This window comes from Vulpes lagopus, chromosome 8 (genome assembly GCF_018345385.1).
Source record: "Vulpes lagopus strain Blue_001 chromosome 8, ASM1834538v1, whole genome shotgun sequence".
Taxonomy (NCBI): domain Eukaryota; kingdom Metazoa; phylum Chordata; class Mammalia; order Carnivora; family Canidae; genus Vulpes; species Vulpes lagopus.
The window spans coordinates 46,549,754-46,567,393 of record NC_054831.1 but is presented as its reverse complement, the minus strand read 5'-3'; the positions used below and the strand labels follow the sequence as shown (position 1 = coordinate 46,567,393).

Here is a 17,640-nt window from a genome sequence, read left to right as displayed (position 1 = left end):
GACGCATGATGAGCAGAGGGTGTGTGAAGCCCAGAGCATGAGGTTTTTAAGATAGGGTAGATTCCGGTTTATAATTTTAGAACAAGTTGGAGTGGTGTGGAACAGATTTGCTGGAGTCTAGCATGTTAGCTTAAAGGAAAGGCATCAAGCTTGGGAAAACTTACTTAGCAAAGACTCAGGAAACCCAAATTTGCCCACAAATAGAAGTATACTACCGACTTGCGTCATTTCTACCACCAAAATCAATTTTTCACGCTAAGAGCAAACCCCCCTCCCCTCCAACTCCAAAAGCCTCTGTTGAAGCATTTCTTCTACTTGGCACTGGCTTATGAGGAGTTTCCAATTTGTATTTACTGAACTTCCGTAAAACACATGTTTTACTCTGGGCCCCAGAGTGGCTCTGGAACTAAAAGCAGTAAGAATAAGAGCCTGGAGCAGGAAAAGTTGTGTTGACTCTGGGTCAGTGTCCTGCCTCTCAGGGGCTCTATGCTGGTGCTATAGCAGGATGTGTACTCTCAACAAATGACTGTCTCAGCCCTGCATCTTCCTTCTTTGGTCTTAAAAATAAAATGAGTCAGAAGGTATGTGTTTGGTTTGGTTTGGTTTTTGGTTCTTTCTTTTTAGTTTCAGGAATAAGGTCTATTTCACTCCTGAAGAGAATTATTTATTAAATAATATAAATTGTTGAATGGGAATTATTAAATGATATGTACATCAAGGTGATTGTCCCTAATTTCATGAAGACAGAGGAAGCTCTTATGAATAGAGACAAAGACACTTTGTGGCTACATGGAGGCCTTGTACTCGCCAGCGTGAGCCAAGAGACATGTGCAGAGATCTCTAAGCTGGAGCAACAAGGCCTGTCTCTGGCATCATTCGCCAGCTATTAAACTACAGTGTGAGTTATAACCTCCATACTTAAAAAGAGAGAGGTGCTCCGATCTGTTTTTCCTAATTAAAAAATAAAACTATGACCTCCAAAGGAAGTCTTGGAAAAAGAAACTCTTAGTAAGCTGGGTAGCTAGAGCACCTAGCTCATCTTGGTTCTCTCTGAATTGCCTTCTCCCTGGGCTTTTATTGTTCACAGCAAATCCCTAGTCTCCAAAGATCTTCTTCTTTGATGTTCAACGGGTGGCCACTGCCCCCTTCTCACAGCATGCCCCACATCATAACCAGTCAAGGAATAAGTCTCAGATCATGGTTAGCCCTTGAGATGCAGCTTGTTTGCTTCTCCTAGTTTAAGGGTAGGCTGAGAACTCTTTCCTTAATATGACATAGCTCACCCAGATTGAACGGAACCCTGAAATGAGACTTTGCTAATGAGTGAGGTATTGAGACTCAAAGTATAGAGTGCATGAATGTTACTTGGGAACTCAGTAAAGTTTGTCATTCTGACTGCTGCCCCCATGCCTCAGATTCTGATACATAGGCCATAAACCTATGTTGTAGCAAGTATTCTAAGCAATTTTAATCAGATGATCTATGTATGTACCATACTATGAAACACAGGGGTTAAGGAAGTGGCTCCCCAAATGTGGTTCCCTGGACCATCAGTAGCACCATCATCTGAGCATGTTAAAAATGCAGTCTTGATGAGGCCCTCTGCAGACCCACTGAGTCAGCAACCCAGGAGTTTAGGGCCCAGCAGTCTGGGTTTTCACAAGCCCTCCAGATGATTCCGATGCTCACCCAAGTTTGAGAACTAATGAATTATAGATAATAAAAGGGAAATAAATATAGGGAGTCATTTGACTGCATAATCTGGTAAAAGATATGACTTGCTCATCTTCATTTATTGGCATGACAGAGATGACTTCCTTTCTATGCCTCTACTTGCTTCCAAGTGGCAATGTCCATCTTTAACCTTGCAAGCCAAGAGCAGAGCTCTAGGTACCATGAAGTATAGACCAAGGTTTTAATGACCCACCTTCAGAGAGCCTATTACCTGGGTCAAGAGAGAATTTCTGTCTGAAGATCATCCCTTCCCTGGAAACAGATATTGGGGAAAGTCTTTCCCTTTAAGAGAGATACCACCTGTACAGAGATGTGGACTTCTACCAAATGGCAGAGAGGTGCATGTACAACTCCCCTTGGAGACCTTAGCTTGTTCATTAATCAGCCAGCAGGTGAAGCCTGAGCTCTTTACAGCATGTTCAGTCTTGACCAAAGAAAATTGCTCATTTTCTCTGAGCAAACCTGGGCTGTCAAAATGAACCCCCATGGAGCAGAAAGGAAGAACAAGATCGTGGGCCTAGTCAGCCTGTCGCTCCTAAAATCTTGGTCATTTGGTATAATCATGGAAAGTTGTAAAGGAGAAAGAAGCCCCACATTAACGGAAATATTAGCAATACTGTAAAAAACAACAATATTACAAAACAAAATCAGTCCCCAATCTAAAACACTCCGACATTGACGAATTTTTAATCTTTTCTCTCTTCTTTCTTAGTATATACCAGATGTAGTGGGGGAGATATCTAATAATGGGTGATTAACCAAATTCTTATGTTTTTTTTTTATGGGATAGCTATTTCAACAGAATCAATATACATAATTTAAGCATGATAGCTGGTGACTTTTTGTTGTTACTGTTTTTAACAGTTTTTAAAATGTAGATTTAGTAGTTTTTTTTTTTTTTTATTGAAGTAGAGTTGACACACAATGTTGCATTCGTTTCAGGTGTACAACATAGTGATTTGACAAGTCTGTACATCATGCTGTGTTCTCCACGAGGGTAGCTCCTGTCTCTCACCATAGAATGCTATTATAATGCCATTGACTACATTTCCTATGTTGTGCATTCTATGTCCATGGCTTATTCACCCCATAACTGGAAGTCTGTATCTCCCACTCTCCTTCACCCATAGTGCCCATCCCCCATATCCCTCCCTCTAGCAACCATCCATCTGTTTCTTATATTTATGGGCCCCCTCTGCTTTTTCTTTCTTTGTTTATTCGTTTAACAGATTTTATTTTTAAGACCTGTAGGCAGGCAGTTAAGTGCTCCTAGGCTTGGGCAGGAATTTCTTTTTCTTTTTTTTCTTTTGTCCTTATAAGTCAAGGAAGGGGGATAAGTTGGATTATCGTGCACATGTCAAAGAATGGAATCATGAGATCTGGAGTAGTTACTGTCTGCTACTAAGTTTGCTACTATAGATTCAGAATAAGTGTCCTGTTTTCTGTCTGCTTATGGCAGCCAGATTGAAGGAGGGAATACAAGAGAAAAACATGGAGAGAGAATTTTTGCAACTCAGAAATAACTGCATAAATAGTGAAAAACCTGTTTTACTCCAAAAATGAATCTAAAAATTTGAGTTTGAAAAAAGGAATTGTGAATCTAATTTTAAAAAGATAATTATGAATACAGGAAATCATTTCACTTGAGAATTAACTGGTAACATAATCACTACTCAGCATCTTGAAGATTATATAAATCTTACAAATATAATACATCTAATATATCTACTTGTAATCTTATAAATATAAATGAATGTATCATTTACTAAAAGTAATTTCAGAAACTAAAAAGCAGACAGGCAAATGTAATGAATGTATTTGTATTTGTCACTGCCAACATTTGTAACTATTCCTTTTAGAAGTTTAAAATGGATAGAATGCATTACTTCAAAATCAGTAGATTTTTTTCAAACAAGGATTTCTCTTTACTTTTGTTTCCCTGAGCCCTTTCAACTCTAGTTAAAATCTGGTTGATTTGACTGGCACTAACTTGGAATTTGTGGTAAGTGTGACATGGCAGGTAGTATCTTTTCTATAAAGAAAGTGGAATCTGAATCCATTCTAAAATTAAACTTCATCAAGGTGTTTTTAACTTCTAGGTCAAAATTAATTAAATGGTACTGATCACATTTTGTTTAACATGAGACCTTTATGCATATAAAATTTTGCCTTTTGATCTAGAAAGCACTTTATGCAACCATTTCTTGGTTGTATAACAGCTTATAATATGCAATGACTATCTCGATTCTGACTTGCTGCCAAACCCTATCACCTTCCTCTGGATGATTCTAACTTAGAGAAGGTCTACAGACCTTCTGCAATACCCCATCACAAATCTGTAGATTATGTCAGTGTTCCCAAGACCACTCTCTTTCCCTAGTATCTAAGCTCAGAGTTTAGGAAGTCCCATGATATTTCCATTTCTTTTCTGGGCAAATGCAGCTGCTGGGTGTCAGGGGAGTGCCTGCCTTGGGCCCCTGCACTGTGGTCACCTAAGACTCTTGGCTTCACCCAAGTATGGCTTTTATACCCAGTGGAAAGGAGCACTGAATTATCGCTACATTAACTGCATCACCATTTTCCTAAGATGGCCTGTTCACTGTTCTTCAGAAATCATAAAGACTAGAATGTGAATAATTTTACTTTCATACCTCTTAAGGTTGATGTTGCCCCAGACCCAATTGCCACCATGAACCTGTCTTTATAACATTAAAGAATCTTTGCTTCTACCCTTAAAGTATTAACTTAAAGTTTGAAATAATTTCTATTTCGTTTGTTCAATTTCTACTTCCAATATTCACCTTTCTATATTATACAGAGATTAGAGCTTAGTATAAAGTTAAGATTTGGTCAGTTTTCTTTTTTGTGTTTTAAGATTTTATTTATTTATTCATGAGAGACACAGAGAGAGGCAGAGACATAGGTAGAGGGAGAAGCCGGCTCCTCCTGGGGAGCCTGATACGGAACTCAATCTCAAGACTCCGGGTTCATGCCCTGAGCCAAAGGTAGACGCTCAACCCCTGAGCAACCTAGGTGTCCCAAGATTTGCTCAGTTTTTGTGCCATTCTGATGTTCATGATAATACTGTTAACTATATTTTTGTTGTTGTTGTTGTTGTTTTGTTTTTTTTTTGTTAACTATATTTAAATGACATCAGAGTTTACGTAGGATCTTTATGTCTTTGATCGTTTTTGATTCTCCTAACCATCTCCCAACTACAGTCAAGACATGATAGTATTATTTGTTATATAATAATATAGACTATTTTTGAAAATGAGGAAGCAGTGAGGTCTGGGGGAACTGCCTGGCCTAGAGTGACTGAGTTAAGAGTGGCAGCTCAGGGCTGGCACCTGGGGCTCCCAGTGCTCCAGACAAGGTAGGCTGGCCATCCTGGATATCTGTTTCTTCACCTCTGTTTATTAGAGATTTGATCTCCAGAAAATAACTAATACAGTACCTAGTTCAATGTTGCAATTTACAACAGCATAACACTTTGCAATAGAAGCCTGAATATTAGTCCCAGGACCAGCATTCCAGGAGGTGAAATGATTCACTCCAGCTTCATGGTGTATGGTTAAGTGGTAAACAGAAACTTTCCTTTGTAAGTCAGTGTTAGAACAAGAATGGGAAACCTCTATAAATCTTCTCTTCGTCCCTTACTCATTCTTCTTCTTGGAACTAAAGGAAGTTAGAGGTGATTTATGAATGTAAGGTGTTCATTTACACATTCAGAAATATCAAGTGCAGGTCTGCTAGTGTCAGGTGTTAGCTAGGCACTAATAAGGCAGAGATGAAAGAAACAGCCTCTATTCTCAAGAAGTACACAGGTCAAGCCCCCTAAATAATTTAGAGATAACATAATTCATATACTTGTTGAATTATTATTAATCTCCTTAACAGAGAGTTGGAAAAGGCAATTGGAACTACAAGAAAAGAGAAACCAGGAGCCTTACTAAAACACACAAAGAATGATGCGTCCCTAGACAATTGTGCGCTGAGACTTTGACTGCGTTTATCACTAAGAAATGGGAAATGTGGTTTTTAGTTGCTTCTTAAAGAAACAAGAATATATAAGAGTATCATAAAGAGTGTTTAATATGGGTTGAATCTTTATTCATGTGTGTTTATCTTTGGAACACAGACGTCTCATAAAATGTGTAATTTAAAAGTGAAATTCTTTTAAACGAATTCCTTTTTCTGCACAAAGAAGTTATAACAAAATATCTCTAAAATAAAAGAATAATATGCAACTAATTTTATTTCAGTAAGAATGATGTTTAGTTTTGCTTTATATTGTTTTCTTAATGTTAAAAATGTAAGAAACCACATTTACCTATTCTGAATTTTCATTGCTATAGTCTATCTTAAAATTTACAGATTTCAAAATTTTGACCTCTTCATTGATCACTTTAGAAGAACTTTGGGGCTTTTTGTTTGCTTTAGAGTTTTTACTCCCATTGAAATGGATGGCCAACTTTTTATCCTAAAATAATACCTATTTAGACTGTCTCTTTAGAAGCCATGGGAAACATAATGGAGCCCCAGTAGGTGCCATCACTTCAAGCATGAGCTAATGGACTTTCTTGACTTTATAAGTTTGTGGTCTAAGGTAGGAACCCTCCTGACAACAACCATTCATTCATCTAATATGCATGGAGATTCCATCATTGACCAGCAATGCTGGGTGCTGGAGGTGCAAGGGTAAAGATTTGACAGAGGATAAAGCTGGGTGACTTAGTTAATGACCTCCTACCATGGCTAAAGCACCATTCTGTCCTCCCCATGCTTCACACTTGTATGTGACTCTGGAAATCCTGCAGTTTTCTTATTTATGCTATTCGAATTTTCCCTTTTTATGGTTATATAAACATATTTTATGCAACATATGCAGATAAGACAGGAATTAAAGCTGGGGAAGCAAAGAGAATTTTAATCAGCTTTCTAGTCCAATATGTCAACTTTTTAGATTTATATCAGACACCTTCAAAGGCAAATTGTTAGCTTTTTTTTTTTCTTTTTTTAGCTTAGTCTTTTCCTATAATATTTCAGCCTTATACATTCTTTGGAGGATCTTGGCTGCTTTGGGGTTCCAAGGGAATTCTTGAAAACAGAGTGCACCAGAAAGATCAAGGGGGCTGATGATTCATCTCTTGTGTTTTTGGAATTTTCTGCTGCATGTGAAGTTAGTTCTCTTTCCATTCCCTTTCCCTGTACCGATCAATTCCTGGTAGTGCTTCCTTACCCTCAGCAGATGAGTATCTCCAAAGGTATTTTTCAAAGCTTTGAACCATGACCTTGACCCATTCTCTGTAGGGGGCAGGCAGCAACCCTACATCAACTGCCTTTATGAACTCCTCACTGTAAATGCCCCATGTTAACTAAATAAATATTCCCTGAACATCTGCCATGTTCCAGTCATATCTTAGGTCCCAAGGATATGAAGATGATTAAAGCACAGTTCTTGTCTTCATGTTGCTTATATTCTTGCCTTCAAGTTGATATATATATATATATATATATATATATATATATATATATATATATCACTTACTGTAATAGTGTAGAAAGTGCCATGACAGCCCAAAGGAGGAAAGGATTAGATCTCATTCATGGAGTCAGAGAAAATTTCCAAGAGAAAAGAACTTACAAATTGAAGGATCCTGCCAGCATAAGAAGGACCAGGAGGGCATCACCACTTGAAGAAACAATATGAAGTAAGGCACAATATGAAGTATATGGCATATATTTTTTAAAGATTTTATTTATTTATTATGAGAATACACAGAGAGGAGAGAGAGAGAGGCAGAGACACAGGCAGAGGGAGAAGCAGGCTCCATGCAGGGAGCCTGACGCGCCCTGATCCCCTGTCTCCAGGATCACGCCCTGGTTTGAAGGCGGTGCTAAACCGCTGAGCCACCTGGGCTGCCCAAAGTATATGGCATATTTAAAGTTGCTAGTCTGACAAAAGCACATGATAGATTGGAGGAAAGGGTTTGAGAAGATGGTGGTAGCCACGTTGATGTTGATCATTGCAAAGGCTTATGAAGGTGTGTTTTTGTTATGGGTATTAGGGGGTGAATAAGAATTTAAGCTAAGACCATGATTTTTTATTTGAATTTTAGAGACAATGGTGCAGTAGTAGAGAGGGTGACTACACATGAGGGGCCAAGAGCCATGGAACTCTATGAGGCTATTGTAGTCATGCTGGAAAGAAATTGTCGGATAGAATTTAAACAATAATGTTAGGAATAGGGTAGACTTTGAAAAGGAAATGAACCAGGAATTTAACTGGATATGAGCCCAGAAGAGGAGAGAGGAATCAGAGACCAGGAGCATGTTTGAAGGTTGAGGAGGAATGATAGGTGAATACATTTCAGGTATGTGGAGTGTGAGTTGCTTTAGAAAAACATCAGTAGGCAATTAGGAATTAGTAACTGGGTTTAGGGATCCCTGGGTGGCGCAGCGGTTTGGCGCCTGCCTTTGGCCCAGGGCGCGATCCTGGAGACCCGGGATTGAATCCCATATCAGGCTCCCGGTGCATGGAGCCTGCTTCTCCCTCCGCCTGTGTCTCTGCCTTTCTCTCTCTGTGACTATCATAAATAAATAAAAATTAAAAAAAAAAAGTAACTGAGTTTAAGTCAGATTTGAGCCAATGATGCATATCTGGGAGACCCTGCATATAGTAGTGTTTTAAATAATAGAAATATAGGATGTCTTTCCCTCCACCCCAATGAAAGGTTTGTAGAATAAGAATGGGCATGGCAGCGTGGTGACCATTTACAATTAAGGGCTCTCCTGCAATACCCTGTGGGGTGGGGGCAAAGCACCCCATGGGGACCAGAGGATCTTCAGAGCCCTTTAGTCTCAGGACCCTCATCCACACTGGGCTTTACATGTCCAGTTCCCTCAGAGAAGGACTCTGAGATCCCAGCTGACACATTTTCATAATTTTAATTTATATTATTTTAAAGATTCATTTATTTACTTGAGAGAGTGAGAGAGCATGTGAGCAAGAGACAGGGTAGAAGGAGAAGGAGAGAGAAGCAGCCTCCCTGCTGAGTACAGAGCCCATGTGGCGATCAATCCTAGGACTCTGAGATCATGACCTGAATTGAAATCAAGAGCCAGATGCTCAACTTACTGAGCCACCCAGGCAGCCCACATTTTCATAATTTTAAATCAAAGGTCTCCAGGTGATCCTATTTCATTGTTGAATTAGATTTTTTCCCCCTTTACCCTGAAATCATCTTTAACTCGTCCCCCCCCCCCCCCCATTCAGTTTATCACCTGTCTTCCTGGCTCCCCTTCTCAGTGCTGCTCTAGGACTCCAGTTTCTCACAGGCTACAGAAACTGCTTGCTAGGTGGCCTCTTCCCTGCCTTTTTCCTCTGCCCCTTACATCTGCCCTGCACCCTGATGTCAGACTTGTCCTTACTTCTGCCTGCCAAAAAAGAGTCCAAACTCCTTCTTCTCAGATGAAGAACAATCTTGATTTGGCCACGGTCTTCCTTTCCAGCCCTATCTCCCACCTTTCCTCTGGACTCATGCTTCATCCTGTGAACCAATTTAAATTACTAGCAGATACCCCTTGGGCTTTTCCACTTGATACCTTTCTGAGTCTTAAGAGCCTTCTTTTGCCCCTTCAGCTGTCAAAAGGGCACACACGCCGTTGGCCCAGATGACTCTGTGCAACCTCACAATGTAGGTAGGATCTTCTGATCACCTCACTATCTAGGGTCTTCTGCACCTCTACGATCCAGTGACAATTGATTTGGCTCCTGGCCTATAGGAGACACATCATATCACCCTCCTAGGTTTTAAGGTTTCTGAAAGCAGGAGTTTTTTGTTTTTTGTTTTTTTTATACATTCTATAGTGCTTAGTGCTTAAAAGTTCATGATAACTACTGGGTAAATTGGCCAGATGAGTGAATTGAGAAATACTAGGATCTGTTCAAGTTGCCTAGATTTCCTGGTGTTCAAGGGTCTTTTTGTACATATTTATTTAAAAAAATTTAATTCACAGTCAGGTCACTTCCTATATCCCCACAGTTTCTGTGGGCTTCTCAGTTCTCATTATTCTCAGCAGACAGTCCCTTTGAATTGAATCCATTATTTTAGTTTAAGAAGGAAATGTAGGGGTGCCTGGGTAGTGCAGGCGGTTAAGCGACTGACTCTTGGTTTCCCCGCTCAGGTCATGATCTTGGGTCGTTGTGATCAAGCCTTGAGTTGAGCTCTGCACCCTCCCCTCCAGGCTTGCTCGCTTTCTCTCTCTCTCTCTTAAAAAAATATGATCCATTTCACCTATGAGTTGAGCATCTGTGAAGACAGAATTAGGAAAAAGCATCTTTCCCTAAGTCTTCCCATCCCCCACCCCATTAGTCTGTTTTCTCTTGGCCTCATTTGACTCCCTCTGCTTTTTGTTTCTCCTCCTCCCTCCTCCTCCTCCCTTCTCCTCTTCCTCCCTTCTCCTCCTCCTCCTCTCTCCTCCCTCCTCCTCCTCCCTCCTCCTCCTCCTCCCTCCTCCTCCTCCTCCCTCCTTCTCCTCCCTCCTCCTCCCTCCTCCTTCCTCCCTTCTCCTTCCTCCTCCTCCTCCTCCTTCTTCTTCTTCTTCTTCTTCTTCTTCTTCTTCTTCTTCTTCTTCTTCTTCTTCTTCTTCTTCCTCCTCCTCCTCCTCTTCCTCTTCCTCTTCCTCTTCTTCTTCTTCTTCTTCCAAATAAGGTAGCAAACAATGGACAAGGGCTAAGAAAAGAGATTTTAGAGTATCTACAGCCTCCTCCCATTATCAGGGGATGAAAGTCTAAGGCAAGCAGTTAGATCTCTTCAACAACACGCCTGAATCCCTACTCTCTAAATACACAGCCGGACCCCATATGTTTGCAAACATGTTCTCTCCTCTTAACTCTGCAAGAGCAGTGTTATAGATACATGAGCCATCTTAAGTGCAGAAAGGAAATCAGGAAAAGACAAGGTAGATTTTCATGTCTAAAAAGTTCCCTTGTAATTAGTTAATCTTGCTTGGAGATTGCTCTGATTTTGAGACCAGTTTGAGACATTTAAACATTTAGCCTCCACATGTGGTCCGAGACTTTTTAAAATGAGACTATAAGGAGAAGAAACCCTTTAAGGCATTACTGAGTTAATATACATGTGAGTCTAGTCATTTAAAAGGAGCAAGGAAAAAAAAATAAAAGGAGCAAGGAATGAGTAAAAATAAGTGAAGTATTTCTGAATTCTAGAGTTTTTTAGTCACTTTCATATTCAATTATAAGTTTTGGGACATAGGGACCAATAGAGTCAGACGTGTAGTAAGTATGTGGTGTACACTGTGTGTGCTGACTGATTACAGAGACCTGAATTATGGCTTCAGTGAGTAAAATGGGGCAGGATCATTTATCTGAGATGATAAAGGGAAAGGTGAGGCTGGATCCTGCGTGAGGAGTAATATCCTGTGACCAGCTCATGCTGTTGTGTCCCTGATGGGCTTAGATGATGACTCGGCTGGATGGAGGCAGGGCACAAAGTAAGGGGGGTAAAGTCAGCTCCACAGATGTCATACACAGCTCTTGGGTGGCTGGTTATGTGATTGATCCTCATAGGATCTGTGAACAATCCAGCCTAAAGTTTAGCATTTGTCATTCAGGAGGTAACAAGAAGACCAAGGGATACAGGATTAAAGGAAAATGTACCCAGATAGATCTGAGTAAAGGAAACCTTAATGGGTTCAAGGCAGTGGATCTGATGAGTACTTCAGTAATTCAAATGTAGCCATCTTCACATTGAAATAATTAATCGTTAGACCTGCTTGGCCACTTAAAAGCAATCTTTTTTTTTTTTTTAAGATTTTATTTATTCATTTGAGACACAGAGAGAGAGTGAGCATGAGAGAGAGAGATCAGGAGCGGGGTAGAGGGGCAGAGGGAGAAGCTGACTCCCGTCTGAGCAGGGACACCCTGATATGGGGCCCTGGGATCATGACCTAAGCCCAAGGCAGACCTCTGCTTAACCACCTGAGCCACCCAGATGCCCCATATACCACTCTTTTTAAAAAAAAAATATTTACTTATTATTTGAGAGAGAGAGAGCACAAGCAGGGGGAGCAGCAGAGGGAGAAGGAGATGCAGACTCTCTGTGAACAGGGAGCCAGATACAGGACTCGATCCCAGGACCTCAGGATCATGACCCAGGTACCCTAAAAACAACCATATTGAGTTTAATTTTTCCCATTCGAAGTATAGAATCCTTTATTTTTTAAAAAAAGATTTTATTTATTTATTCATGAGAGACACAGAGAGAGAGAGAGAGAGAGAGAGGCAGAGACATAGCAGAGGGAGAAGCAGGCTCCATGCTGGGAGCCTGATGTGGGACTCCATCCCAGGTCTCCAGGATCACGTCCTGGGCTGAGGAGGCGCTAAACCGCTGAGCCACCCGGGCTGCCCTATAGAATCCTTTAATAAAATAATACTTTACTCTGTAAAATGATGCCATTTGTCATTTGAATTTTAATAAGTTCTACTAAATAGGAGACAAAGCCCATTTTATTGGCATTCAGAGACTTCTGGTATTACAGGATAAAAAACAACTGAACTCAATACATGTGTCAGACTTACTTCTGAAATAAAATTATGTATTCCAGCAGTGATTCAACAATAAACTATGTGGTATTGTCTGGATGTCAAGAACCATTTTAAGAAGTTGCTAATGCTTCTTTTAGGTGGCCAAGAGGAAGAATCTGAATAGAACTCTGACCCTAAGAATTCAGTCTGTTCCCAACTTTCAAGCAGGTTGTGTTCCAAAAATGTTTGATTGTAAATGGCTTGTTTGGCACTTGAGCTACATCTCTCAGGAGAGGTGGCAACACAAATGGAAGTCCTGAGTCCAGTGGCTTTTTTTTTTTTAAAGAATTTATATATTTATTCATGAGAGACACACAGAGAGAGGCAGAGACATAAGCAGAGACACATCCCAGGGCCCTGGGATCACAACCAAGCCAAAGACAGATGCTCAACCACCGAGCCACCCAGGTGTCCCAAGTCCACTGGCTTTAAATGAAGGAGGTGCCCCAGTGATAAAGAAGGAAATCCAGAGGTCTGAATACAGGAGACAAAAGTTCTAGATGGGTCCTGAGGCATCAGGACAGGCCTCTCACAGGAAACAAGTACAGTTCTTTGAGAAGACATAAATGAAATCTCTCCAACTGTTCATCTTTGGGCAAGTTATTTCATCTTAAATAGGAAAAATTATATCTACCTATACTGCAGAATTGATGTTAAATAAGTTGTTTCAGTCTGACATGTCCAAATTTTTTATGTCCTTCCAAACCTACTCCCTCCCTCTCTTCTTGCCTCAATCCTCTTCAACCACTCAGTTACCATATCCTATAGTTTTGTACCTCTAAAATCTTGCCTGAATGTTTCCATTTACCTCTCCCCCTTCCGCACCCTCATTGACCCAGCTACACCCTTTCTCTGACCACAGGACTTGTAAATGTGCCATACTCCCTCCTGCCTAGACATCCTCCTTAGGTATATCTCCGAGCCCATTATTATTGTTCTCCCTTAATCCATTCTTGATGGGCAGGAGCTCTTGAGAGCTTTTAAAAATACAAATGTGATCTCCTGGCTCCGGCTTAAAATCATTCAAGAGCTTGTCATTGCCCTTTGGATAAAAATCAAATTCCATAACATGAATGTTAAAGCCCTGTATTATGGGACCCCTACCAACTCCTCCATCTTCATTTGTAAGACTTTTTCCCTCCAGCTCCATTTACCTGCCAGGCCAACTTCTTTAGGTCTTTTCAATGCACCACACTGCTCCCTCCCTCCCCAGGCCAAGCCACAAAACAGGTGCACCTCCCCCTATCCCTGCCAACACTTTTCCTTCATTGAGCCCTATCCTCTTTCACCTGCAAAATCCTATTAACACTTAGGTTGGATTTCCTTACCCTTTCTGTAGGGTGTAGGGCGACTTTGATCCCATAGTTTATTAGGATTTCAGAGGCAACAGCCAAAACATCCCTCCTCAAAATACTTTATTGTGATTACTAGTTCAGTTATCTGATTTCCCTGCAGGCTAGCAAGCTGGAGCCTTAGGCAATGTGGTGGTGAAAAGTACAGATTCTGGATTCTCTTGGTTAGATTTGGGGCTCTTGTCTCCATATTTGCTGGTCAAGCTGCTTATCATTTTATGCTTCAGTTTCCTCTTCGGTAAATTAATATTGCCTGCCTCATAGTTACTGTGAGTATTAAATGAGCTTATATATATACATATATGTGTATATATATATAAACTATACATGTGTGTGTATATATATACATATAAGCTCATTAGTGCACATGTAAAAGGCTTAAGTGCATTAACTGATCCATAGAAGATAATTCTTTGATAAACTGGGATGCACATAGAATGGGCACTTACTAAATGCAAACGTGTTGCAGTTTTGCTTTTTAAAAAGACTAAGGCTGTCATACTGGAGTCCACTTTCTCTTTTTCTTTGTTTTCCGTTAGCTTTATAAAATTTGTGGATCAAAAGTCAAAAATGTCAATACTCAGCTTGCTTCCCCGTTTACTTTCTCCCCCCAGTCTGGGTAGCATTTAGGTGTGATGTAGAGATGCAAAGTGGAGAAGTGGACCAAGAAAATATTACTGTCATAGAACCTGTCTTTCTGTCAACTCAGAGGGATCTCTTGGCTTGGTAGTTGTAGGTTCTGCCTCTGCCTGCAGTTCCTTGGTTCTCTCTCGCCTGTGTCTGAGCCCTTCGCACAGAGGCCAAGGGCTGGCAGTCTGGCAAGAAAGAGGAGGCCTGAGCATCTCGCTTTCAACAAAGACAGGACTGTAGACTTGAATGCAAGCAAATTAAAACATTCTCAGCACTTCCTACTTCAATCTGCCCCCCTTACCCCCAAAATTGTTGTTTGTTGTTGTTTAGAAGGCGTCACGGAATACATTCCAAAGGCCAGAACTACACAGTAGTGCAGCCTGGGTTCTGTGACATTTTTTTTTAAAGGTCTTTAGAGAAGATGACAAAACAGGGAGCTTCCCACTCTCGTGGGCACTAAGTTTTTGTGCAGACGTTGTTGGTGATAAACCAATAAACACTGTCCCAGGCCACTGAATTTTGTGAGGGCGTCCTTATTACCAGGTAGTCACCAGGTTTTAGAAGTTATTGTCATTGTGATTTTCGGGTGAGTCACTGGGCCTCTTGCCCCCCAGGCACTTCATTATGATTCAGAACAAAGCCGGAGAGGGCTCTGGCTTCCGGGACTTACTGGTGTCGGGGGTGGGGGTTGCGGTGGCTCTGCTTTGGCATGAGGCTTAATTGACACCTTTGATGTAGCCTAAGACAGAACCCGCACCTCCCACTGCTGCTTGGAAGACGTCAGCCTTACGCAGAAAAGGCATCTGCTGATGAATCCTGAATCTCATTCAGCCTGCTCGGGGAGCAGCCTTAGCCATCCTTAACTAATCCAACCGCTTCCCAATTCCGCGGGTGCTGGGCTTAGTGCTGAGAAGGGATTTCGTCTCTTGCTATTGCCAGGTTAAACACTCAGACTGTGTCCATGTTAGAACTCATAGAAGGTAAGTTAAATGCATTCTTGCTCTCTTTCATGGAAAATGTTTATTGTTGCTAATTCTCCTTCATGGACTGTGGTTGTAAAACATGAGAAGATGTTGTCATGTGTGTGGGTAATAGAGTGGCAACCTTATATATCTTCTTAGGAAGAAGTCCTGTGTCCAGAGTGTTTTGTCAGTTCTGGAGGTGATGTTACTCAGAGAAAGGAATTGCTTACTTGAGTTCTGTGGCTTTGACTGCATTTAGTGATAATGTTGTCTGAAAGTCTTCAGAGTCCGGGAGAATTCCAGTGATTTTAAACCTATCAGAAAGCAGCTTTTATTTTCAAGTAGCAATGAAGACAGACTGTAAGGAGTTCCTGGGTGTGTGCCAATTAGTTTGTCCTGCTGAAGGCAGGTCCTTCAGAGTTAGGCCAGAGGGATATGTAGGGGACAAGTGGATGCAGGAGCTTCTAGAAGGGAGTTGTTAACTGTAAAAAGATAGGGGTCTCTTTTAACAAGACACTGAGAAAATCACTTGGGAGCCGTGGAAATATTTACTCCTACTGGGTGGTTCTGGGAAGCTAAACTACAGAACGAAGGATGAATCCCATTGAAAATGTCTCAGGACCTTCACCACATGGCTAAAACTATGGGCACAGTTAAAGGCACCGTTAATACATTCATCAGGAAAGTTATCAAAAGTACATTTTTCAGGATGTTCATGTAGCCTGATGGCTATATTTAACAAAGGATTAGCAAGACAGTGAATTTCTGCGAAGATTACTCACTGAAGTTGTTTTTTAGGACTACATAGAAAGGGTCCTGGAATTTTAGCAAAAATCGCTCTATAACTGCTTGTTTCTCTGCAAAGATGATTTGTCATGAAAAATTTTTAACAAGCCATTTTCTTTTTCTCTCTGATTCTTTGCTTCCAGTTAATGGAACCCCTGGTAGTCAGCTGTCTACTCCGCGCTCGGGCAAGTCGCCAAGCCCATCACCCACCAGCCCGGGAAGCCTGCGGAAGCAGAGGGTAAGGATCTTAAAAGCAAGCTCCTTGTTTAAGACCTGCCTGAGCTCCCGGTGCAGTGACCCAGGTGCCAGCTCCCAAGAGCACTGCTTGTCTCTAAGTAATAACCAGGTGAGGGCAGGTGGGCTATGGCTGTGGCCTCTTAGCTAGAACTCAGGGCTCTTGTTTTCTCTGAGTTTGTCCGAATCTTGACTCTGAGAAGAATTAACAGTTGCTGCCTCACTTTTAAATACCCCACCTCTTTTTGTTCTGAATGGACCAAGACTTTATTGGCACTGGTTTGGAAGCTCCTTAGTTGTAATGAGGTTATTAGATCTCATTGCTGACCATTAGCCTTCCTTAAGAAGGAAAAGGAAAATGGGGGTTATGGTGGGGGATTGCTTTATGGCACAGAATGGTGGTCCAGAGCCGCTTAGGGTCTGTGGCACCGAGGATGGATACATGTGACATGTGTTTTTGTGAATGAAACCCACATCAAGTGCCTTCTCTTTCATCACTATGTGCATTTTGGTGGGGTTTTTTTGTTGTTGGTTTTTGTTTTTGTTTTTGTTTTTTTAGCTTCTTGTGTAATACTAGAGAAGTATACTGAGCTTGGAAACCAAAGTCAAAAAGTTACTGGAAACAGCGTTAGCTTCTCCATGCTCAGGAAGGGGGAAAAACTACTGTTCTTATCCTCTCAAAACCTGTACTGTCTGTCTTTTCTAGTAATACTACAGCAGGAATAAAAGGGGTGTGAAAGGGAAGAGAAGAAGGTGCTGAGGAGGGAAGCGAGGGCCTTTTACTTCCTGATTTCATGAGCGAGGTGGAGAGGAATATGTGCTCTTAGGAGGCTTTATGATGGTGCTTACTGTTCATTTTAATAATAAGCCAGGGCTCCTTGGAGGCTTCTGAACTCAAAGACTAGATTCTTGGTTTGGTTTCTTTTATTATGCTTTAAAATGAAACTTCTGAGTTCCATAACTTTAAACTGCTTCCAAGATGGAAGCTCTTCCCTTCAAGCTTCTTGCAAGGTTGCATCCGCATGCCCCCATCTAAAAGCAGGGGGCTGGGGACTCCATCAGACCCGGGTCCCTTTGGTACCTGGCCCACCACGTGTCAGCTTATGCTGTCTTTCTCCATGGAGCCTCCTGGCATCAGGTGTAGCTGGTTTAGATTATTTGATGAGGCCTGGGTTTGGCACCAATTCCTCCACTAAAAGGCTTCCAGTCTGCTATCCTGAGTCTCAGTTGGAAAAACAAGGCAAAACAAGAAAGAGGCTCCTTCCAGATAGGAAATCCAATAATTCTGTTCCATCTGAGTGTTTTCACTATGGGTTTCTTGTTGGCCACA

The 17,640-nt window shown here is 41.2% G+C and overlaps 1 protein-coding gene across 5 annotated transcripts in view; it reads left to right on the top strand.

Moving 5' to 3' along the window:
* DCLK1 (doublecortin like kinase 1) overlaps positions 1-17,640 on the top strand; it is a 341,749-nt gene that overhangs the window by 245,176 nt on the left and 78,933 nt on the right. For all 5 annotated transcript variants that reach the window (XM_041768042.1, XM_041768040.1, XM_041768041.1 and 2 more), the window contains exon 6: positions 16,220-16,314. In XM_041768042.1, coding sequence (XP_041623976.1) covers positions 16,220-16,314 — 95 coding nt within the window. The remainder of the gene's footprint in view (positions 1-16,219; positions 16,315-17,640) is intronic.